The sequence below is a fragment of the Martes martes genome, assembly GCF_963455335.1.
Source record: "Martes martes genome assembly, chromosome: 2".
Lineage (NCBI taxonomy): Eukaryota > Metazoa > Chordata > Mammalia > Carnivora > Mustelidae > Martes > Martes martes.
This window is the reverse complement of record NC_137889.1, coordinates 99349442-99374867: the sequence shown is the minus strand read 5'-3', so window position 1 is coordinate 99374867 and position 25426 is coordinate 99349442. Positions and strand designations below refer to the sequence as shown.

The window sequence follows — 25426 nt, the reverse complement described above, 5'->3', positions numbered from 1 at the left end:
GCTGCCTAGTTGCCCAGCTCAGACCCGACCATCTTCCTCAGCCTGCACTCGTCTGCACTCTGCCTTCTGAGGTTTCCTGTTCTTACCCCAGCTGCCTCTCCCTGGGCACGCTCATGTGGGGGTGAGGCCCATGCCACCAAGAATAGCCCTCGCCTGCCCTGGAGCCCTCCTCTTTCCTTCTCGGGCAGGCTGGCCTAGTCACTGTGTCTCAGAGCGCCCCCAGTAGGCCCCTTGAAACTCCTCACCAGGTTTAAGGTAAAAAGCAAGCTGCCAGGGAGTGGTGGTGCACACCACAGCAGCCGCTTTCTCTACAGAAAGGAAATTCTCTCACTATTTTCTCCCCTACGCCACTTTCCGTCCGCTTGATTTTGCTGAGGTGTGCAGGGAGAGAGAAATCCCTTTTGGCCTGTGGGGGATGGGGGGTGGCAGCCGTGGGGGGAGGCCTTTATCTCCTACTCACTTGGTTTTTCAGAGGGTGATCAGGGAAGTCCACGGCCAAAAATATCATTTTAACATGTTACATATCTTAAAATTTTAGACACAGATACACGATGTTCTGTTGAAAATGAGAGCCTTCATACCCACCGCTGCTTGCTTTTTTCAGACAGTAGAGCATCATGGGGGTGGGGTAGGTCGGCAGTAGACCACTCTGGGATCAGCTGGCCTGGGCTGGAAACTCTGCTGTGTCACTTTCTCACCCTGGCGAGCTGGCAGGTTGCCCGTCTCTGAGTCTGTTTCCTGCCGTGGACAGCTGTCCTGCCTGGTAGGCTTGTGGTGAGGGTGACTTAAGCTGGGTAGCCCAGTGCCAACCATAGCATGTGCTCAGTAGCGTAGCCCTTTTCTAGCCCACCTGGATCACCCCAGAGCCGGCCAGCTGCTTCCGTGACATCCACCCCCTGCCCCGGTTGTGAGCTAGTGACCGGGGCCTTCTGCTGCTCAGAACGCCCTCATTCCGACCCAGCTCCAGCCCGCCCACCCATTAGCCTGCCCTCACCGCTCCTGAAGCTCACACATAGACCCCTCAGAGCCAGAGCCTGTCACTTCTTCTCTGCACTTGCTGACATCAGCTTCTCCCCCTCCCCTCTGGGCTCCCACAGCACTCACCCTGCTGCTGCTTCTGCCCAGCACCCTGCTCACCTGTCTCCCCGCCAGACGACCTCCTGAGGGGGTCACTGTGCCTTCACTCCGAATACCCATGACACATACAGTTGTCTGTCAGCTCTCAGGTGATCCTGACTTTGCTCAGTAACTGAGTGACTTCTGTCTCTGGGGCCCTAGAGTACAGTGATCACCTGCCACTAGGTTGTTTCCTTTTTCTTTTCTTTTCTTTTCTTTTTTTTTTTTTTCTTCACTTTAGTTTGGGCGGGGGGTGCACTGTGATCAGAGCCTCTATTACATATTTGGGTTTAAACATTATACTTAGGACCATTCCTGGGTATGTATTCCATCATGAGGACACACATGTAAAGGTGTCTAGGGAGTGGCCTGGGAACAGGCTGGATTTCCGAAAAGTGACACTTTAGCCTGTGGATTTGTTTCCATGTTCAGAGAGGCAGTCCCTCCCTCTGGGGTGGCGTTTCTGGCCCAGGAGCGGCACCAGCGGGTGGGACTTGGCACAGCTGGCCACGGCACCAACTGCTTGATTGTAGGATTTCATGGAGGCCTGGAAGACGACGTCTCTCCTCCTGTTCCTCTCCCCAAACCAGATCGTGGCCATTTTTTAAAAAGATTTTCTTTATTTATTTTGACAGAGAGCAAGAGAGTGAGTGGGGTGGGGAGAGGCACAGGGAGAGGGAGAGGATCTCCAGCAGACTCTATGCTGAGCACAGAGCCCTGTCAGTCTCAACCTCATGATGCTGAGATCATGACCTGAGCTGAAATCAAGAGTTGGACAGTCAACTGACTGAGCCACCCAGGTGCCGCGTGGTCTTGGCCGTTTTTAAGCTGTAAGAAGGGATTACTTAATCTCACCAATGATGTTTTTTTGACAAAAAAAACTAGGCGACCACATGCCTTTAAGGCAGCTGGCCTTCCTTTAACCTTGCATTGCTTCTCCAGGCCCTGAGTCCTACTGCCCCCACAACTGGACACCCCCCTGGACTGCGGGTCCCAGTGAGCTCCTGGTTCTTCACCTTTCAAGTCCTCTCTCTGGACTCTGCCACGATTCCTCAGGCAAATGGATGTCTTAGGGTTTGCAGAGTGGCCTTGCTTTGTAATACTCTTTGGGGATCTCTGATGAGTGTTGAGGGAGCAGGTCTGTTGCAGTGTGGTCTTCCTGTGGGCAGGTCTTCCTATTGAAAGCTGCATCTTTAACTCTCCAGGACCACCCCCCCACCCCCACCCCCCCCACTCCCGGAGCTCATTTTCTTTAGAATGTTCTGTCTTGTCATCCTCTCTCAAGTAGGGAAACTCTTCCCTCCTTTGTACTCTAGGAAAGCTGCTGCCAGTTCTACCCCAGTAGGGTCTGGTTTATGGGGGGGATGGGTGAATCAGGACCCAGTCCCATAAATCTCAGAGGGGTCCATCTGGCCTGGCTCTGGGTGCACGTTCCATATGCCTGTCTCTTTGTTTCTCATCCAGCAGTTGGAAGGAATGTGCTTGTATATGCCAAAGCAGAAGAGCCCCAGACCTTAGGGGCGTATTAATGCTATTTTTGCATTTCTTTTCTGTGTGGGTTGAGAGAGAAGAAACTGAAGCTTGCCAGGTGGCACACAGAGGACTCTCTGAGCTGGTGGTGGAAAAAACCACAGACACTCCTGAGGTTTATTGGTTTGAAACCCTTCCGCAGCTCTGTTTGCCTTTTCATTTCTACACGTGCGTAGAAGCCTTTCCCAAGACAAAACAGTTCTGCTCAGAACATAGTCCTTTATTGCAGAAGCATGGGTGAGAAGCTGCTTCAGTTTCAGGGATAGTTGAATGAATGAGGTTCTGGGGAGGAGGAGGTCGGTGGGAAGGTGGGCCAGTTTTCCACATTCTTGCCAAGGTGTATAGTGTTCATCAAACCCCGGGACGACGAGATCCCACAGGGAGGAGGACATGGTTAAGTATCTGGAAGGTCCCTCCGGAGCGGCGCATCTTCGATGACCAGTGCACCCAGTTGGCTCCTTGGCAGCGGAGGCCTGCTTTTCCCATTCAGGGTGCCGCCATCTTGGCAACATGGCTGTTGACTGCCCAGTGTGCTCACCACTGTTGACTCACTTCTCACTGCTCTTTTCTCCAAGGCACCACTTCTGTGTGCTCTTAGCTTCTACCCACTCATGGCGTCTGCCTACTCATGGCTTTTGCTTACTCATGGCTTCTCTCTTCTGCCTCTACTTGGAGTGTCTTTAGGTGACTTTCCATTCCCCAACAAAGACGATCTGGCTGGCAAGTCAGTTACCGCCACCTCCATTAGGCGTGATCATCAGATATGGTCATGGCTTTCCTTAAAAGGGTTGGGCAGAACAAGTACCAGAGCAAGATGGATTCCCCTCTAGTGCAGTTGAGTTAGAGGCTCCTCCTCTGTGCTTCAGTATAGCATCTGATGTGTTCCTCTTGGTCTAATAGTGTAGTGACGGTAATGAGGATGGGGATAAATTTTCACTGAATTCTTAACTTTGCGCCAAGCACTTAGCATAGTGTTTGGATTTACTTGAATTATTTCCTTCATCCTTATGATGTGGGGTACCATTTTGCTGATGTGGAAATTGAGACTTAGGCAGGTTTGGTAGCTTGCCCAGAATCACACGGGTAGTAGGTCGTGGAACTGGGATTCAGGACGAGTTATCTGTATGATCATGTCCTGTGTCTTTGCCCCACAGCTAGCACTGTCCAGGAGACCGTCTTTCTGTGTTTCAGGATTCCGGGGGAAATTGTAGGCGAGCCCGGTGGGCTTGAGTATAGTGCAGGTGAATGCTCCCTGCCACACTCGAGGGCAGCCTTGTCCAAGTGACTGGAATATCAGTCTCACTTTTACTACAGTGGATGCACACTGATATTTTTTGTTTGTTCGCTCTCTAAGCTTCTGTCTGCTATTGCTTCAGACACGTTCCATGAGCATGTCTGATTTCTTTTTAGACACACATGGGTCTCCTTGCTAAGTTCTGAGAGATACTGTCTAGTCCCTAGTAGATAATGGAAATGTCCTATTTCACCGGAGGATCATCTCTTAAAGGCTCTGGATTGATACGCCAAGAGCTAGCTGTCCAAAAGCCAATTTCTGGAATGGCTAATTTGCTGAATGTATTTGTTGTTTTCAACTTTTTAATTGGCTGGTCTTCATCTTGTCTTCAGAGCCGCCCTTTATGGTGTGGTCAGTGTGTTTGTGCATCTCCTGCAGCACCAGCCATAGACCCCGGGGAGCTGGCTGAGGGGCCTCAGACTGTAGATACAGGCGTATAGAGTGTGACTGTGAAGAACTCTTACATGATAACAAGGAACATCTGTGTAGGGAACCCCCCCTCCTCCATATTCTCAGGTCTGTAGTACTTGAATCTATTTTTCTTGTGACCTGCAATCTCGGTCTCTGCCTCTCTTCTGCTGACTGTTCTCTGCTGCTGCTGTTCAGAAGACCATTTTCGTGTCAGCCCAAACAAATGGATAAAGGGAGAAATGCACGTGGCTAATTGCTCTGCTTCTCCTGCGTTTATCTTCATTTCAGTTAAGCGCAGCTTCGCAGGATGGTATTTTCTGACTTTATGCATGATGTCCAGGACCCTTAACCCTTTCAGCTCCCTAGGCTCTGCCTGCAGGATCCTTGGAGGAGAAGCACAAGCCCGTACCCCCAGGATGCAGATACCGGGCTCTGTGTGTGTGTGTGTGTGTGTGTGTGTGTGTACGTGCTTCTCGCTTGAGCAGCAGTTCTGGGTACAGAGGAGAGTAGCCAATTGCCTTTTTGTACTTTTTTTTTCCCCGGCAACTTTGAGTTTCTAAGAAGTTGATGTTGAAGCCAAAGGGCTGAACAGTCAACGTTCACATCGAGAATTGGAGCTTACATCCTGTATTTTTTGTCAGTGACGGAGACAACACACCTAAGAGTTCCATCCAGAACTCATTTCATTAACGATGCTGAGTTGATAGCGAGTCAACAAGAAGGAAGACTTTACCTGGGTTTAAGGGCTCGGTTGACTGGAAGTAGCAGCCAGCTGAGTAAAGGGGTCATATTAAGTCCAACACTTAGCTCTGCCCCTTTCCTGCTCCCTATCGGACTCCCAGAACTTTCTTCTCAGCATAAAGTGTGAACTTCCAGTGTTGGCCGAGTGTGTGTGTGCCTATAGTTATGCTCCTGTGTATATGCCCACGTGCAGCACTGAAAGCCTAGTTGATTGACAGCTGTTGTCAGGTTGTGCAGGACTCCTCAGATGCAGACAGACCCAGACAGAACTGCCTTGTGCCGTCAAGGGCAGTGTATTCTAAGGATTTTGGAGTGATTCGCAGAACTCCTCGTCAGGTCAGGGATTATAATGCGGGCAGGATTTTCCGTCCCTGCCCTTATTCTTTGTTTCTTCCTACACCTAGCTTTCTAGTTCTCCCTGTGGAGACTTTCTCCACATGGTGAAAAACATAATGTGGCTGCTGATTTGGGCCTTTTATAACTTCAGCCACAAGAGGGAGATGCCTGTTCCAAACCTTGGTGTGCAAGGAAGGCGATTCAGACTTCTCAGCTGTCGTGAGGGCAGGGGAGTCATGAGAGAATTTGACTGCTCTGAGGGGCACATGGAGTGCATTTGAGGGGGTGGGCAGGAAGCCTTACAAGACGGGGAAGTGCTCTTGCCCAAAGATGAGGGTGGTGCTCACAGGTTCCCAGAAGACTAGGTGTCTGCTGGTGTTGTTCTAGTGCATTCCTGAGGATTTACCGTGGATGGGAACGTCTATTTTAAATCACTTGGCAGACTTAACTGTAATCTTAGAGCTTATATTTTTTTCTTCCAGCTTCTTGTCAACTACAAGCCTTAATGATAATTATTCTTCAGCAGGCGTGTTCTAGCACTTCTTACTGATTTGTCACATTGAACTTAACACAATTAAAAAGTCCAGTGGGAAGACCCCATCTCTGAGACAGCAGAAGTCCGAGCTGTCAGCTCCCTATCATTTCTGTAATCTGGAATCTTGGCTGCCAGGATTGGGTTCAGCTCGGCTGTAATCTCTCTGTGTAGTCTGAAGCAGTAAGACTGCTTTTCAGGGGCTCTTGGGAAACGTGGTGCAGGTGAAGCAGTGTGGTCTTTTGTTGTTCATCTCCATCTGGGTAAGTAATCCTAATCCCGAGGAAAAGGCAGAAACTTGAGGTTTGACAATTTGAGTTAGTTTCCAACTGATAATGACCTGGGTATATTCTACATCCATTACAAATAAGTTCTTGGTCGTCTTTTTCAAGCTTTGCAGAATATTATTTCCCCAAAGCACTCAGTATCTGTCTCCAGTCCTGCCTTTTGCCAGAGTTTAAGATTAAAAGTAGAATCTGCAGGCCAGCTAGACCCCCCAAATGATTGTTGTTTCCATGGTAACAGTAGGAAGCCCCTCAATTAAAGCTGCCCCTGTAGGCTGGACAGAGTAAAAGTATGAAAATAAGTTTGTCTGCAAAGCCAAATACTCATCCTCCAAATTAAACCCAGAGAGGACAGATGCTCCAGGAAACTACTGTCAGTTGAGATCATGGTTTTGTTTTGTTTTGTTGTTGTTTTAATGATTTCATTTATTTGTCAGAGAAAGAGAGAGGAGAGAGCACAAGCAGGGGGTAGCCACAGGCAGAAGAAGAAGCAGGCTTCCCCCCAAGCAAGGAGCCCGATGCAGGACTCAATCCCAGGACCTTGGGATCCTGACCTAAGCCGAAGGCAAATGCTTAACCAACTGAGCCACCCAGGCATCCCAGAGATCATATTTTTTGTAGCCTTTTGAGGGTAGCTCAGTGTGTGAGACACAGGTGTGCATGTTGGTTGGCTGACTTGCTTTTCCAGAGTTGCCCAGATAATTGTCTCTCTTATCCATGACCTCTTTGTGTCCAGCCATAGCTCATGGAAGACTGTTTGGGAACAATCTAATCTTTGCTCAGACTTGAGTGTGAGTCACAAAAGCCCATTAAAAGTGGGTGGAATCATAAAATGGTCTTAAAGTTGGAGGGAACCTAAAGGTCATTAAGTCCCAATGTCACATCCAATTTGGAATCCCTCCTACTGCAGAACTGACAGAGGCTCACCGCTTTGGCTCTTGCACGAGCCAAAGCCTTCTCTCACCCTTTGAGGGAGACCTACTGTTATCAGAAAGGCCTCTTTGTGATGGAGCTGACATCTCTTCCTGTCACTTCCCCCTCTGCTGCCTTGTTTGGGTGCCAAGGAAATGCAGTCTCCTTCTCTCATAATTAAGTTAACTTTTAAGAATGTTATTATGTACCCTCTAATGTTGTCTTTCCCCCTGGCTGAGCAGGTACAGAACATTAAGACCTTAAGCATTAACACCTGTGTTCCCAGGCATTCTAGAGGGAGAGGTTGATTTCCTTCTAACACGGGACCCTCAATACTGCTGCCTGGATTTTGTGTGACTTCGCTGCCAGAGTTTTTTTCTTCCTATCATCTGTGTAGGTGGAAAATTGGTAACAGTATTCCTGTGTTTCCCCTCCCCACCCGTACACACCCCTCCCCGGAGAACTTCTAATTCAGAGCTGGGAAATCTAAGAAACAAACACAAGACTGGGTCAAACCATTGGACCAAGCTGTCTCATGAAGGGTGTGGTTGCATTTGTGACGTCCCCTCAGAAGTTTTGTGAATACACCCTACATTCCTAACTGCTTTCCTCATCTCTCAACCCTTCATCTGTGACTTGACTTAAACCTTTGGCCTTTCCTGTAAGGTTTAAATTGTACATTTTAAGAGTTCTTTATTTCTCATATGTGTTCTATTATTAATATCCTATTATTGTTTTTAAGTCAATGCCTCCACCCCCCCCAAAAGAAACAAAAACCCAACAAACAAAAGATGTTTTTGTCCAAGTGATCCTGCAACCTTAAAATGGACTGAAACTTAAAACCCTTTAACTCAGGCTTTCTGAGAGCAGCAGGTCTCTGACGATGGATGGGAGAAGGCTTCTGCTGACTGGAAGTGCTGGGAAGCAAATACACGGCTTCCACTGACTAAGGAAAGAAGATGAAGTAGATCTTTTGTTCTGGTTCAAAAAAAAAAAAAAATCAATAAATAGCTGTGTGACCTCCGGGCAAGTCACGAAGCCTCTCTGGGCTCCATTTTCCTTAAAGTATAAAATCAGATAAATACTTTGCATTCTTTCAGGTTGTTGGGAGTGTTTTGAAACAAATGATTTAAGACTTCGCAGCGAGCTATACCATGATACTCTGGGATATTTTGAGAGTTCAAAACTAGTAAGATAAGAAAATAAAATATTGATGATATTGCGTATTTAAGACTCCTGTACATTCATGGTTTCAAAGTAACAGTGGTCCATCTCTGTAGGAATGAAGAGCAAATATGTACTTTGCATTTTTTTTTTTTTAAAGATTTTATTTATTTATTTGACAGACAGAGATCACAAGTAGGCAGAGAGGCAGGCAGAGAGAGAGGAGGAAGCAGGATCCCTGCTATGCAGCAGAGAGCCCGATGTGGGGCTCGATCCCAGGACCCTGGGATCATGACCCGAGCCGAAGGCAGAGGCTTTAGCCCACTGAGCCACCCAGGCGCCCCTGTACTTTGCATTTTAGAGGAAAAAAAAATCTTGTAATTTCTAACATAGGTTCTGGGTGGTATTTGACATAGTATCATGGTTGAGGGAGAAATTTTTGTAAAAAAAAAAAAAAAACACAAAACAAAAAACATGTTCATAGAGAAATGAAAGAACTCTGGGTTCCTTTGGCAGGAGAATAAAAAGGGTGGAAAGCCAGGGAGTAACTCTGGATTTGCGAATCATTTGAATCTCCGTTCTTTAAAAAAACGTGGTGAGGAAATACCGCTAGTAAGTCAGTGTGAGACAGTCACCAGCACAAACTACCCAAGTGGGCTTTGGGGATCTGAGCCTGATAGGGTCTCCTGGGAAGCTCAAGGGCAGATCCCGAGGCAAGGTTTTTTCCTGGAAAACTTCCGGGGGCTTGTGGCTGGGACTGGCCGCTGTGTCAGCCTTCGGCACCTAGCTCATTCCTTGTTCCCTAAGAAACGCCACAGGCTTCGGGCAGGTGCTCGTCTGACACCTGCTTGCCCTGGCTGCTGAAAAGTGACCCCTCTTCCTGGGTGTTGGGAAGTGTGTTTTTCTCGCACACTGTTTTTAATTAGTTTGCAGTGTTTTCTTGAGTATCAGTCACACCTCATAATCAGATCACCTCTCAAGTGTTTCTTTGCGAGGGGGACAAGGCAACTGTGATAATCTTACCATGTTGAAAAACTGCCTCCACATCCTGGTGACCTGTTGTGTTTGCTTCTCTGCCCCCAGGGAGTTCTGTCCAATATCTCTTCCATCACCGATCTCGGCGGCTTTGACCCGGTCTGGCTCTTCCTCGTGGTGGGAGGAGTGATGTTCATTTTGGGATTCGCAGGGTGCATTGGAGCGCTACGGGAAAACACGTTCCTTCTGAAGTTTGTGAGTATCCCGTTCTGTGCACTGGCCGAGGCCCAAGCTCCTGTCCTCCAGCAAGAGGACGCCCTATCTCTAGGCAAGGTGGCTCTTCCAGAGGCCCAGTGAAAATACGGCCCGGTTGACACTTTCCTTTCAGGAGAAGTCTCTAGATCACCCTCCGTGCTTCCTTAGTGAAAGCCTTTCCTTTGGAGATTCCTTCCAAAGGTGGACAGAAGGGCCTGTACTTCCACGTATGTATCCGAAACAGGCTTGATAAGTGTAGCCGACGGTCAACTGAACATGCCGGTCAGTCTGGAGTGTGGCATGGTGGAGGGCATCTGTGTCGATGTTCTCTGTGTAGCAGTGTCCACTCCCCTTTCCAAAAACAGGGAAAGGATGGAAAATAAAAAATCCACCTTCCTGTTGTGAGAAAAGATGGTGGGATTTCTAGGCAACAGTGTTAGTATCGTACCACATTTTCCTAGAATCCTGCTCAATGTCCAGAGACATTTTCATTTAAGACCAGAGCACATGCTAGCCCCGGTCCCCACAGCCATGCGGGGCATGCTGCTCTTCCCCAGGATTTCTGCCACGTCATCCTCTGGCATTTTTCTTGAATGCCCCTGAAGAGCGCAGACTCAACCGTACCCCAGCCAGGGTAGCCTGCTTTGAATTTGGGCAGCCCTGGTACAGATGAGGTTTTGGTGAATCAAACCTGAAAGGTCGTATATTTAAGCTGCAAGTTTACATGACTCTGTTGGGAAACGAGGGACACTGGTGCTCCCTACAGTTGAACGAGCAGTTGGTTCTCTGTTCTGTATACACTTGTCTGTGGTGGGAGCAGCTGGTTTCCCAACACTCCATTGGCCTTAAGCCTTATCTCCTAGTTCCCCCTTTTAAATACATTAAATACCACACACGCACTCTCTCTCTCTCTCTCTCTCTCTCTCAATCTTCTGTCATCGCCCACCTAATCAAAGACCAGGAGACCAGGAGAGATTTGCCCCTGACCCTCACCTGCCGACCTCCCAGTCTTCTTGGCAAGAGATCATTCCAAATGTGTGGGCTCACCTCACTCCACTTTCTAGAGCCTCATCAGACCCCAGATACTATTTAACCATTTGCCACTGTTTTATAGGTTTTAGCCTCCATGCCCCCAAATATGGGATCCCCTTTAATGTGATTTATTTGAATATAGTTCAGTTTATAAGAGTAGTCCCTTTGATATAATTTATTGTATTTGTGTTTGAAGGTACCAGAGTTAACAATAGAAACGGATCGGTTTCTCCAAAATCAGCACCGTAATTTATCAAGCCCCATGTTGGAAATGAAGAAAATTGTATCATTTCTTGGCTTTTGGAAATCACAGATGATATTTAAAATGGCTTCTCTGTTTAGGACAAACAGTCAGAACAGGCCCAGAATAATCTTTGAGCAGGAGCTATGAAATAAGTAGGAAGCGAATGCAAACATGCCTTTAACAGCCCTAGGGATCTGATGCTACAGGGCTAGGAGATTTGCTGAGGGAAAATCTGGGAGCTAAGATAATGGGAAATGGAAATGGAGCTTCCTGGTCAACTGAGGCTCTAAGACGAAGCCTGTGAGTCAGTTTCTGCACCTTTGGAAATGGGGGAAATGAGGTCACAGGACCAGGGCAGAGAGGTTTCTGCCAAATATTTGATAAGAATTTAATTTGAACTCAGTTTTTGATCTCTATATCATGTAGCAGTAAGAGAAACTTTACCAGGGTAACTGGAAAATGAACTTGCCTAACCTCTATGGTGGTGAGAACAAAAATCGAATTAACTTCATGCATGGCTTCTGTGGTGGTATTTTGTGTGCACATGCGTGTGAGCCAGCTCTGATTTTTCTGAGTTGCATAGGATAACTTTTGTATTTCTGTATCTAATAAAGGGAGGGGAGTTGTTTTACACTAGGGGTAGGCCCTGAGTAAAAGTGATCATTTTTTTTTCACTCTCCTTTTTTCTAGATGGAGGAAATCTTACTTTGAAATTATTGGTGCCACTGATGATAGTTTAGATCCTCTTTCTCATGAGTTCATCAAGAGCCGATAACCAGGAGCAGGTCTATGGAACCTGAAGGGTTGAGCTCTAGAGGGTCTAGAATTAGAGCCCAAACCTTGGAGTCCTACACTTTGCCAGGCACTTAACTTCTTTCTTCCACCCTCCCCTCCTGCCCACCCTCCCAGAATGACACTCTGCATCCTGGCTCCACACTGTCAGATGTATGGACCTCTGATGTGAAATGCGCACCCACCCGCGGCCTCTCCCATCCCCACCCCCACAGCCTCTAAGACTGGGGGTCTTTGGAGGCAGGATTAGGTCTTACCCATCCTTGCTTCTGCAAAGCCCGGCAAATCCAGGACCTGATCTATTACGGGTCCTTCAGATGTTTGCTGGAGGAATTAACATCTTCTGTCTTTCTCTCGTCTTAGTAAGTATCTCTGCAGCTTCCTTTGCATCACTTCTCCAGCATATTTTTCTCTCTCGGTTGGTTGTTGGATGTCTGCTTGCTGAGCAGAGAAACAGCAGACAGCTTTAGCCCCCTCCCCTCTCTGCCCCCTCAGCCACTCATGTCCTGGAGGCTCTGTGGGGTCTGCTGAGCAGCTCTGGCCCCAGTGTCCCCCTTTCTGTCCTTGTCACCAGAAGCTTGCCTGGTCCTTCACAGCCTCATTTCTTGTAATCTGTTTCAGCAAAAAAGTTGGGAAGGAGTAAGAGTGTAGGGGTGTTAGGAAGTGGAAAGAACCGTGGGCGTGAACAGTACGTTGGTATGACTGAGATGGGGCTCTTCAGAGTCTTGCAGATGAAAGGGAAATTTCTCCAGATGCATGGGCAGTCACCACCTTACCTGTGGCCCCAGCCTTCCTGAGTAAATTCTTGTTGGCCACATCAGCCAGAAGTCTGCCTTCAGCTGCGGGGTGATGTTACTTAAAATCTTCTGAGACTGGTACTTACAAAGAAGGGTGAGCACAGCTAGTGTTCCTAAGAAAACTTTCAGTCCAGTTTTCTTAATGGGAAATGATTTTCATGTCCTAGTCACCACCTCCAGGGCCCCCCCCCAACTTCCTCTTTGACCTCGTCATCAAAGATGGACACATCTGCTATTTTACCCCATAAAGTAGGTGCAAAGAGAATTTAAAGCAGTGTCTAAATCTGTCTAAATCCAAAAGAAAGGAATGTATTGCATACAGCATGAAGGCCATAGTGACAGATGACAGTCGATCTTCAAATACTGGGATAGTTTATCTTTCATGGTGACGAGGCTGACTGGAGGTGAGGGCAAGGTCATTGTTCAGGAGTGGGGCGGTTCGTGAAGCCAGAGAAGCTCATTATGTCGTAATGTGGGTCTAATGAGAAATGCCTCTTATCCATGTTTGCTTATTGGCTTTGTTGTTTAATTACCAAATGGACCAACAGAACCCCTAAAACGTGATTATGAACAATTCTTAAAAATCCTTTCTTGGAGTGTAATAGTCTATTAATGAATCTTAAGAAACTGAAGAGTATCTGCTTTAGACACGTGTAACAACCCAGTGTAATTACACACCTTTTTGGAAGGGACCATTTAACTACATATGACCAAAATAGTCCTTTAAACTGTTCTCTGTGTGTCTTTTGTCTTAGTTTTCTGTGTTCCTGGGAATTATTTTCTTCCTGGAGCTCACTGCTGGGGTTCTGGCATTTGTTTTCAAAGACTGGATCAAAGACCAGCTGTATTTCTTTATAAACAACAACATCAGAGCGTACAGAGATGACATCGATTTGCAGAACCTCATAGACTTCACGCAGGAATATGTAAGTTTAAATTTGGTCTGTTTTTAAGTTGAAAGCCTTGTTGGGGAGTGAACGTTACTCCTGGCTTCCGGCCACGCCGGCTGGAACCTACCTCTGATTTTGCCACATGGGTTTTTGTTGTTGTTGTTGTTGTTTTACTCGTGTATTCATTATTTTCTAATCTCCTTTCTGACTTCCGTGATTTATACCCTAGTGAAAATGTCCTATTTTCGCTTATCTCAATTTCTACCAAGTCTGAGGGACAAAGAGAGCCTCTTGAGCAACAAGATTATAAACGCACGTGCTGTTTCCATCGACTTCAGCGGAGTATTGTTTTGCTCTCGGTGTAACATGTTATGTGGTGTCTAATGGGGATTCTTTCTTGCTCCTTCCCCCTTTTTGGCCATCCTCTACACTTCATGGCTCCTAATAATACACTCAGCAATAGAATATTTGTCCACAGAGCTCCTAAAACATGCCTATCCAAACCTTAGCGCACACCCAGTTCTGCACAACCAAAAGTTGAGCAACTTCTAAGCCCCGGTGACCTCTAGCAAGTGAAGAATCTGCCGCCGCCCGCCCCGAACGTTACTAGGTGACTTCCCCTGGCATGCAAATGACGTCGCAGATGCCTCCTTTGACTCAGAACGGAAAATGGTACAAACAGGAGGTCAGAAATACAGATCTAGTGCCAAACTCTAATTAGCTAAGTGACCGCGGGCTAACGGAACCTTGACCTACTTCCCTGATAGTATAGTAGAAATAGTAACAGCTACTGTTTAACTCAGGCAAGTTTTAGGACACTCTAATAAGACGTGCGTGGTTTTCTAGGAGGCTGAAGGTGTTAACTGTCCACGGGTGTTGAGGTCTTTATTTGTGTGCCCTGAGAAATTGGACAGGGGTGTCTGTGACCTAAATGTTTGTGGCAGGACTGGGGGGCAAAGAGAAGCCCAGGGGACGAATGGCTGTCTCTCTGTTGGACAGCTTTGCAGGGGGAGCTGGGTGGGGGTTCCCTTTGATAAAGGGAGGAGACAGTTGCATCTTGCATCGGCACTTGCCCTGTGGTAGCCACGCTCCTTCGTTAGGTACTCAGCAGTGAGTGGGGGTGTGTTGCTGGCATGGAGTGAGCTGCACCTCAGGTGTGAAATTAAGCCCTGGTTCATGTCCTGGGCGGACCTCCCTGACTTGTTAGGTCATAATAGATGCAGGCTCACACCTTGCCAAGTATTGTTCCTGACTAGTTTGCATGAAAAATCTGATGAAGCTTTGCAGGTGGACCTGGAGATGCACAAGCCCAGCCCTCGGAGGGCCAGATGAGCTGGAAGAACATGCGTATACACGCTTTCTTGCCCTGCTGTCTGCTTTATATGGAAATACTGTTATTTCATGTGATTTTTATTTTTCTATCGTGGAGTGTAATGTGTTGAAGTAGCTCTTGGGCCTGAAAGTGAGAAAATGGTCAAGGCTTGATGTTTACTTAACTCGGAGAGGGTAGAGCTAGTCCAGAAAGGGAGTGACACAGGGCCCTCTGGAGCAACCAGTCCCTGTACCAAGCCCTTTTGAGACTCACTGACTTCAGCAGCTCATTTTATACATGTTTTAATTAGAGATTGGAATACTGTTTTTTATTTATTATTTTTTTTTAGAGTTTATTTATTTATTTGATAGAGAGAGAGAGACATCACAAGTAGGCAGAGAGGCAGGCAGAGAGAAGTGGGGGAAGCAGGCTCCCCTCCAAGCAGAGAACCCGATGCGGCGCTTGATATCAGGACCCTGAGATCATGACCTGGGCTGAAAGCAGAGGCTTAACCCACTGAGCCACCCAGGCGCTCCTGGAATACTGTTTTTTAAAGATTTTATTTATTTGACAGAGATCACAAGTAGATAGAGAGGCAGGCAGAGAGAGAGGAGGAAGCAGGCTCCCCGCCAAGCAGAGAGCCCGACATGGGGCTGGATCCCAGGACCCTGGGATCACGACTTGAGCCAAAGGCAGAGGCTTTAACCCACTGAGCCACCCAGTGTCCCGGATGATGGAATTTTTTAAGTTAAAAATGTAAATTCATGTTCTTAAAAAAAAACTTCAGAGTAGTAACAGGTATATAATGAAAAATAAGCCTTGAAAACTTGGGGCGATAATGAGTATGTTCACTATTTTGATTGTGGTAATGGTTTCACAAAGATACATATGTCAGATCTTACAAGATTGTGCCCTTTAAATATGTGTGGTTTATTGTATGTCAACTATACTTCAATAAAAAGGATTTTTACAAAACCATTAAGGCTGCAGAGACCATAGTTTTTAAAAGGTCAGCCTCTAACTCTCCCACCCACAGCCCTTCTTGCTTCCTTCAGACACTGCCACGGTTTAGTGTCTTGTTTATCCTAGAATGTTCCTCCATGCACCCTCGCCAGACAGATCTTGTTCGGACCGAATCTGCTGTACGACTCTTGCCCTGTCTGCCCTTCCAACACGTAACCCTGTTTAAATCACATGCTAGCTAGCACATCCTTACAGATCTTGAGCCTGAGTCATTTTGGAAGCTTTTATAGGGCCCCTTTTGGTTTAGTTTCATTGAAAAGTAAATTCTAGGCAGGAGAGAAGGTTAGCGCTGGCGGAAGCTGGGTGGCGGTTGTCTGGCGGTCGTGAGCGTGGGCACCCGGTCGCCTCCAAGTCAAGATGTTCTAATTCTCTCCTGTTTACTCTAGTGGCAGTGCTGTGGGGCTTTTGGAGCTGATGATTGGAACCTAAATATTTACTTCAATTGCACAGATTCCAACGCAAGTCGAGAACGATGCGGCGTGCCATTCTCCTGCTGCACTAAAGACCCCGCGGTGAGTGAAGGCCCGTGGACTGCCGGCCAGCTCTGTGCGTCCCACTGAGAAATGGGGCTGGGGGAGGGGTTGCAGGGATGAGCAGAGTGACTGTTTTCTAGAAACCTGTTCTTACCTGCTCATTCCTCATTGTAGCCCCTAAAGGGGGTATAGCGCTCAGATCTAATTCAGCAGCATGTGCGGGTTCTTTTTTTTTTTTTTTTTTTAAGATTTTATTTATTTGACACAGAGAGAGAGAGAGAGAGAGAGTCACAAGTAGGCAGAGAGGCAGACAGAGGGGCGGGGGGGGGGGAAGCAGGCACCCTGCTGAGCAGAGAGCCCACTGTGGGGCTCAATCCCAGGACCCTGAGACCATGACCTGAGCAGAAAGCAGAGGCTTTAACCCACTGAGCCACCCAGGTGCCCCCATGCATGGGTTCTTATTCTCAGCCTTCTTGGAAGTTGGCTCATTAAAAATCAGAACGTTCCTACTGGCAGTGTCATCATCATCTTCCCTCTTTGGGTGAAACAAAGGCCCTTGGAGCTTAAGCAACTTTCCCAAGCTCACACTGCTAGCGAGTGATGGAGCTGAGCTTTAGGGCCAGGAAGCCTGCCGAGAGTGCCTCTCATTCCTTCCTGAGGAGAGGGACCCGCTTAGGTGTGAGCTCTCTGCATTGGCTGGGGGGGCAGTGACCCTCTGCTTCCTGACTTGGTTCTGGGGGGCCAGTGTCAGAAATCGGGGAAAGTCTGAGGTGAGATAGGGCTAGTCTGCTAGGGAGGAAGACTGCAGCTGCCTGGGCTCTCGTTTGTAATGATGATAACTGCAGTCTGTGTTTTATTTAAGAAAAGAAGAAGTGTTGAACCTGTTCTTAACCCTTTCACCGTGGGTTTGGTTGGGTGTTGGGTCACATCATGTGATTGGCATGTGGGATGACTTAAAATGCCAAGTGCCTTGTTGGAAGTTCAGTGCTCAGGAGTGAGCACTGAAACAAGGGGGAGAATTTGCTTCTGCACGTGTCTGTTCCACATTCTTTGGTCTCCCGGGCCATCGGTAGTCTCCCCCAGACCGCCCTTCTTGAAATCAAGCAGAAATCAATCCATTAGGGTGCTAGTGGATCAGTGGCCATTTCCCCATGCGAGGTGGAGCGTGTGGGGCTCCTCAAAAGGCGGCATGGTCTTGGTGTGGAACAGCGGTTCTTGGAGAGCTTCAGAGCAGTCTCTGGGTTGTTGGTCTGAAAGAGACTGAGAATCCGAAAGGACAGTGCTTGCTCCCCTGCTCTGAGACCTTGCCGGGAAGCCCACCTCTCCCACTGGCTCATGTCTTGATGTCCTGTGGGGAGGGCTGGCAGATAGGAGGGTGCCCAGCACAGAGCCCTGGGTGTCCACTCAGGTGGCCTTGTGCCAACCAGCAGGTACAAACTGTTCTGTCTCCGGCTCCTGCCCTGGGTTAACATTCCATTAGAAGAATTATGAAGAGTGTCAGAAGGCATTATGCCTCCCCTTTCAACTACAGATACTCTGGGTAGAGATTTCTCATTCCACAAATGCCTAGCTAATAAAATCCACCCATACCCTGCAGAGGGGAAAAATAAACCTAAAACAGGAGAACCCATGTTTCCAATTGGACCTGTGAGAAGTCAGGGTATCTGTCAGTGTAATACGTTGTTGGGACATTGTTTTGTTTTTTAATTATTAAAGTAATGCATTCTCATTGAAAAACCATTTAAGTGATGCAGAAGTTTGTAGATTAAAATGTAGAAGTTCCCCCAAAAGAACATAAATGAAGGTAGTCATTGTGTTCTTTCCCCATGGTTTTAACTATGTCTCCGTTTTCTAACCCTCGTAAGTTTCCTAAGGTTGTCAGTAACGCACTCGCTACTCTTATATTTCCTGAGCCTCACTTTTATTCTTCTGGAATAGAGGGCATATTTTAACACTTACTTTATTTATTTATTTATTTATTTATTTATTTATTTATTTATTTATAAAGATTTTATTTATTTATTTGACAGAGATCACAAGTAGGCAGAGAGGCAGGCAGAGAGAGAGGGAGAAGCAGGCTCCCTGCTGAGCAGAGAGCCAGATGTGGGGCTCGATCCCAGGACCCTGGGATCATGACCTGAGCCGAAGGCAGAGGCTTTAACCCACTGAGCCACCCAGGCACCCCGCCTACTTTTTTTTTTTTTTTAAGATTTTATTTATTTACTTCACAGAGAAAGCAAGAGAGAGAACACAAGCAGGGGGAGTGGGAGAGGGAGAAGCAGGCTTTGCCAAGCAAGCAGGGAGCCTGACGCAGGGCTCCATCCCAGGACCTTGGAATCATGACCCAAGCCGAAGGCAGTCGTTTAACAACTGAGCTACCCAGGCACCCCTCCTACTTCTGGGGATTGTTCTAATAATTACTTGGGATAATGTATCAAAATGTTTATTTAACCTGGTGCCTAGGACATCTGCATGCATTCAATTAATGACACCTAACAGGAATTTCTGCTAAGTCGTAGGCGGGGTTTGCATCTGTTGAGTGAATTTCACCTTTCCATTTTCTTTCTCTACCAGGAAGATGTCATCAACACTCAGTGTGGCTATGATGCCAGGCAAAAACCAGTAAGTGGAATCTCATCTTGTCACTTAGCACAAAGGGTGTTGGAGGAGCTTTTGAACTTGCATGGTGACGCTGTCCTCTCCTCTTCCCTTGTGAAGGAAGTTGACCAGCAGATTGTAATCTACACGAAAGGCTGTGTGCCCCAGTTTGAGAAGTGGTTGCAGGACAATTTAACCATCGTGGCTGGTATTTTCATAGGGATTGCATTGCTACAGGTAAGACAAATCTCCTTGGTGGTTGTTACAGGGAAATGATGCCCTGGGAGAGCCCTCGCCATGACTGGAGCTCTGCTGAATCACCTTCATGTCACAGTTTTTAAGACACATCGGAGGGCTGGGGAACAGACCTGAACTGTCTGGTTTGTATTTTATTTAAAGCCCTGGTTTTAGATGCTACCATCCTGAAATACCTTAGGAAATCTTTTTTTTTCCTTTTCAAGATGGAGGAATTGATTGGGTCGGCAGTTGCCTACTGGCATTCCAGTGTTTCCATGGGCAAAGCAGTCACTGCCTTGTGACAGGTCAGGCAGGCAGGGATGGTCGGAAGTAGATCCCAGTGGCAAGATTAAGACTTTTTTAAGAGTTTCACAGACATCCTTTGTCCCTTTCTCTCTCTGGACCATCTTGTCAAAGTGTTAGTGAGGGAAAGAAGCATGCACTTTTCCTCCTAAGCAGCCCCAAGAGCTGGGGTTTTTAATCTTGTGGAGATAGAATACTTTTCTTAAAGGGTCACGAACGGGGCACAGTGGTTGGAAGAAATTAAAGAAGACCTAAATAAATGGAAAGCCATTCTGTATTCATGTTGGAAGACTTAATATTGTTAAAGTGGCAGTGCTCCTCAAATTGATCTACAGGTTCAGTGCAATCTCTATCAAAATTACAGCTGCCTTTTTTGCAGAAGTGGACAACGTCCATCCTAAAATTCAGGTGGAAGTGCAACGGACCCAGAGTAGCAAAACAAACTTGAAAAAGAGCAAAGTTGGAGAACTCTCTTTCTAATCCCAGGCTTACTACAAAGCTACAGTGATCAAGGTGGTACATAAGGTTGAACATAGAGATCAGTGGAATAGAATTGAAAGTCAGAAATGAGCTCTGTCCCTATGGTCAGTTGATTTTTGACAAGGGAACTAAGACCAGTCAAGGGGGAAAGAATAGTCTTTTCAGCAATCGGTGCTGGACCAACTGGATGTCTGTAGGCTAAAGAATGAATTTGGACCCCTACCTCACACCATATATAAAAAACTAACTCCAAATAGATCAAAGACCTAAACTTAAGAGCTAAAGCTATTTAAAAAAAGCAAAAAACTCTTGGAAGATAGTGTAAGTGTAAATCTTTGTGACCTTGGATTAGGCAGCATTTTCTTACATAGGATACCAAAAGCACAAGCAACCAAAGTGAGTAGGTAAGTTGGACTTAATCAAAATTTAAACTTATGTGCTAAGAGGATACTAAGAGAAAAGACAGTCCACAAAATGAGAGAAAATATTTGCAAATCATTATGTCTCATCAGGTTCTAGTGTCTAGAATATATAAAAAACAACTAAAGAATAAAAAGACAAGCCCAATTTAAAGATGACCAAAGGAATTTTTTTAAAGATTTTTTTTTTTTTTTTTTGTTAGAGAGAGAGAGAGAGCATGAGAAGGGAGAAGGTCAGAGGGAGAAGCAGACTCCCCGTGGAGCTGGGAGCCCCATGCGGGACTCGATCTCTGGCCTCCAGGATCATGACCTAAGCCAAAAGCAGTCACTTAACCAACTGAGCCACCCAGGGGCTCCGACCAAAGGATTCAAATCAGATACATCTCCAAAGAAAGTACACATAGCCAATAAACACATGAAAAGATGCTAATAATTAGATGTTAGAGAATTTCAAATTGAAACCACAGTGACCTAGCACTTCATGCATACTAGGATGGATGTAATTAGAAAGGAAGATAACAACAAATATTGGCAAGAATGTGGAGAGACGGGAACCCTTGTACATTGCTAAAGGGAATGAAAATTGTAGTCACGGTGGAAAAGAATTTGGCACTTCCTCAGACTTAAATGGAGTTCATGTAAGACCCAGCAGTTCCACTCCCAAAAGAGTTACAAACCTGCTTACCAGAAAGTTGGACAGGGACATTCACAGTAGCACCATTCACAACAGCCAAAAAGTAGAAATAGTGTAAATGTCCATCAGCTGATGAAGGATATACAAAATGTGGTTTATCCATCTAGTAGAATATTACTCAAGCCATCAAAAGGATTGAACTACTGGTACGTGCTACTGTATGACTAAACCTTGAAAACATTCCGCTGTGTGAACCCAAAAGACCACATATTCTATGATTCTATTTATATGAAATGTCCAAAGTAGGCAAATCCTAGGGACTGAAAGTAGATTCGTGGTTTCCAAGGATGGGGGAATGGGAATGCCTGCTAATGGGTGGAGTGTCTCTTCAGCGTCATGAAATGTTGTAGAATTAGACGGCAGTGATAGCCGCACACCATCGCAAGCATACTAGACATCACGGAAGTAAAGACTCTGAAAGGGCATATTTTATAGTATATGAATTATTTGTCCAATTTAAAAAATCAAAGATAAGGAAAAGGAGATTCATTGGCCAGGGAGAAGCCTGCTGAAGTCGAGTTTCACTGTTTGACTCTCTTTTCCTTCCTTTTTCAGATTTTTGGGATCTGCCTGGCTCAGAATTTGGTTAGCGATATTGAAGCTGTCAGGGCCAGCTGGTAGAGCCCTGCCTCACTGCTGTATGACACTGGACAGACCCGGCCTTCCTGACCCTCCAGCGTGCCCAGCCACATCCACGCTGCAATCCCACGGGATGGAACTGCCGAGAACTTGGTTTTGGGCGGGTACAACTGGGAAATGCTGCTCACTGACCGAATTAAAAAGATAACCAGTATGAGAGTCGTTGCGCCGTGCATCTCTGCTGTATCCATGAACTTATGGATGGTTGGATACTTACCAAAAAAGAAAAAAAGGGAGGGTGAGGGACCCAGCTGTACTTGAATTTGTGGAACACACAGTCTTGTTCTCTCCTTCAGTGATCGGAGGGCTGGAGCAGGCGGTTTTTGCTCTTCGTCAGACCTGGAAGGGACTTTCTGGTCCATGGCCTAAAGAAGTGCATCTTTTCTAAAACTCAACCCCTAACCTGGGAGGGCTGTGGGTTTTTTTGGTTTGGTTTGGTTTGGTTTTTTGTTTTTGTTTTTGTTTTTGCATCCCTTCACTGTACATTTCAGGGATCTGTTAAAACTATCATCCCAAGATGAAAACAGCTTGTCTTTGGGTTCAGATGTTGTGATCACATTCAACAAGTCATGTGGGTGGGCACCCCTGGTCCCTCCTAGAGTGTCTCTTTCAAGGGGACTTGTGTGTTTCATGTGTATGGAGTAAGGGCATTGGTACACTTAATGATGCTGAATTTTAACAGGACAGATTGTTGTTCTCAGTAGGCCTGAGCTGTATTTTCTATGAAATTCAAGGAGAAAATGAGGTTAATGGAGAGGCATTAACTAATACCCCTCACTCCAGCCCACCAAATTGGTTGTTGGATTCTTTGGAAACCGGAATATTCTGCATTTTGTTCTGCTTTTTTTGTGTGTGTGTTTGTTTTTGTCTCCCGAAAGTGAGAGAGCTAGGATACAGTTTCTCTTAAAGCATTTTCTCACTCAGCTTGAATATTAATTTTTTTGGTGTACTTTCCCTGCATGATCTGTGAATCTGACTCTAGCAGCTCCTTTTCCTGCCATCTTTCCTACAAACATTTATAAATGTTATTTGGTCAGCATTTATTTCATAAGTTCACCACCCTGAGCGGTGTGGCGTGTCCTCTGTGGCCAGGGAGGGTCCCGCCGGCTGGGCTATTGCAAGTGCTTCTGTGGACTCCATGATCCCTTTACCCTATCAGTCTTCGGGGCCCCGTCTGCAGCCCCTCCCTCCCCTTCTCTTTGAATGGAATAGAACCTAATTCTGAAACAGTGTTGACACAATCAGAAATATCCTAATATTTTTTTATTATTCTGGTTTCAGTTTGCTTTTTTTTAAAAGAAACAGTGCATGGCCAGAGCTCCTTCTGTTCTCACAGTGCAGACTAACCGTCAGGATGGTAACAAAGCACAAATACTTTGGAAGGCAGTGCATCGATGGGGCAAGTGTTGTGTGACCCAAGGTGGGAAACCACTTTCAGGTGCTGCCACTCACCTGTCCCCACTGGCCTGGGGAGGGATGAATTTTGCCTTCCAATTTGAATCCAGCTGTTTCTGCCAGGAGGTCCCTCTCCTGGGGAGGAGATCATAGCCTGTGGAATGCTAGGAAAACCACAGGTATCTTTTGCAGTGATGACCCACTTGCCAACACAAAACTGGGTGTCCAGTGAGCAGGCTTTGTGGAAACTTAGCAAGGTTTTCTGTTTTAGCCCCATGTTGCGTCACGGTGGCTGATAAACATGTTAAATCTGCTCAGAGGAAGGACGAAGATTCTTTGAAAATTGTCTCCGGAGTGTGGGTGTGTGTACGACTGCATGTGTGTTTTTGTGTCTGTGTACAGTTAGAGATGTTCTTTCCATATCCCGGCTGTAAGATGATTCTGTGTCATCTCTGCCCCCACGCAGTTGTCATTCTGTAGTGTCATTGCAACATGGAGAAGACTTGAGCCCCGCGGTTGGCACTTCTGTCTCTTTTTATTACCTCATTCTCCAGAGAACTCCATCTGACCAGTTGATTCAGAATCAGGCAAGATGCCCTCCCTTTGGCACATCCAGTGAAAGGCCAATCGGCAAGTCCAAGTGAGTTCTAAATTTTAATTAATCACCCTTTATTTTTTACACTTGAGAGTGGTTGTAATTAAGGCTGTCATTAATAAACTGGTTCTTCCTTACACAGAGTTATGTCTTTCTTCGTTACCTGTCTTGGAATTGCAGGAGTCTCTAATCCAGTGGTTTTCAGACTTTAGCGTCCGTCGGAATCAGCTGGAGGGCTTTTGAAACCAATGACTGTGTTTGCCCCAGATTTTTGAATTAAGTAGTTCTGGGGTGGGATGCAAGACTTTGCATTGCCAAACAAGGTCCCAGGTGCTGCTTTTGCTGTGGGTCTTGGAGGCAGCTGTTGGAGAAGCATCACTTTGATCTGTTCTCTGAGGGGGAAAGGAACCTTTGGGGGTTTAGGAGGGAAAGGTCGCTTTGTGCTGCTGGGTGCAGATGGAGAGTTGGGGATATAGGACATCTCTCCCTGAGGTCACCGTCTGCTGTTCACAGTCACCTGGAGGCCATGTAAGACACAGGTGATCAGCCCTTGCCCATCAGGGTTTTGGAGTTGGGGAGCCAGAGCCTATGATTTTAAGGAGCTCCCATTAAAAATCGAATACACGGTGAGATTCAGGACCCATTATTTTGGTAACATTCACAAGTCTTTTCTAAGAAAATAATTTCTAGTAGTCCCTGAGAACAATCTTAAAAACCCATTTGAGAAGAGCCAACAAAAATGTCCTTTCATTGTGAATTATCACCGTAGAAAGTCTTTAAAACTATTCAAGACTTTTTTCAAAATCAATTGAAAACAAAATTTTAAGGTTCATACAGTATGTCCCAAGACTTGTTTGAGAAACGTTTTACCTCGTTTCCCTGGATATTTGAGACCAAAATGTAATTCTGACTTTAAAGAAATTTGTCAGTGACAAAGGGAGATAAACAATACCCGTTGAGTTTTCCTAGCGGTGCTGTAGAGCTAGATTATCTACCTCTGTGAGGTAATTGGCCCTCCTTGCTCACAGCAAACAAAGCCAACAAAGAAAAACTACAGCTCTTAAGTAAAAGGATGCTTTGTTGACAGAACTCCAAACTTAGAGGAAGTTTCCTCCCTGTTTAGAAGGTAGTCTTGGGAGGATGGTTATTAAGTTTGTCTTTATCTCTTTTGTTTGGTTGCTACAAACATCACTGCTGCCACGATTTAAAAATACCTAATAACTGTTTTTAAAAATGAACACAGGAATTAAAGTAGAATTTTGCATCATGAAGCACCTAAAAGAGAAGTCTGTTACTGTTTTCTTCCTCCTTCTCCCAAGGAACAAACCTTTTTGTTTCCCGGCAGCCTCCTTCCTGCTACAGGTCCCGGTCATCCTTCTCTCGAGGGGATCCTGAAAAGTGTCTCTTGTCCTTTTCTGACTGTGCAGAATGTTTTCTCATTCATGCCCTGTGTGTGGGTGGGCAGGAGGGGAGCCGCTCTGGCCTTCTGTGGAGTCCGTCTCTGTCGGGTTCCGACTTGCTTGGACAGGAGCCCTGGGAAGCCGGTGGGCTGAACAATGAGGAGCCGGAGCCCAGTGACCTGGCTGGCCCTCCGCGGCTCTCTTGTCATTTATTCAGTGAAGCCCTCTTTCCCTAGGGAAATCCTGTTTAGACCTCCAAGGAAGAACTGGAAACCTCTCCATAAACACTGGCCGCGGGGGGTTCGTGGCCAGTTCTCTTCGCAGAGGTCACGGGGCTGCTTCAGGTGCTAGCCTCTCTGCAGTGAGAGAAGCCTGGTCTCTGAGAAGGAAAATGCACTCTTGGCCTGGAAATGCCCTGTTTCTGGCTTTCTGGTGACATGCTAAAATCTCTCTATGACGATAGGTAAGGCACATGTGTCTGGGTAGGGGTAGGGGGCAGACAAGAGAGGCCAAATTCTGCACAAGGACCAAAGCCATCTTTAGTCTTACCTTT

General features: G+C 46.4%; 1 protein-coding gene across 2 annotated transcripts in view; it reads left to right on the top strand.

Moving 5' to 3' along the window:
- TSPAN5 (tetraspanin 5) overlaps window positions 1-23609 on the top strand; it is a 170680-nt gene extending 147071 nt beyond the window's left edge. Inside the window, exons 3-8 of one of the 2 annotated variants that reach the window (XM_080796955.1) lie at window positions 9404-9550; window positions 13171-13341; window positions 16027-16152; window positions 18688-18735; window positions 18832-18948; window positions 21400-23609. In XM_080796955.1, the coding sequence (XP_080653081.1) occupies window positions 9404-9550; window positions 13171-13341; window positions 16027-16152; window positions 18688-18735; window positions 18832-18948; window positions 21400-21465 (675 nt within the window). In that variant the 3' untranslated portion in view covers window positions 21466-23609. Of the gene's footprint in view, window positions 1-9403; window positions 9551-13170; window positions 13342-16026; window positions 16153-18687; window positions 18949-21399 lie in introns of both variants that reach the window. The other variant, XM_080796954.1, reaches the window with a different exon arrangement.
- Window positions 23610-25426: the final 1817 nt, after the last annotated feature.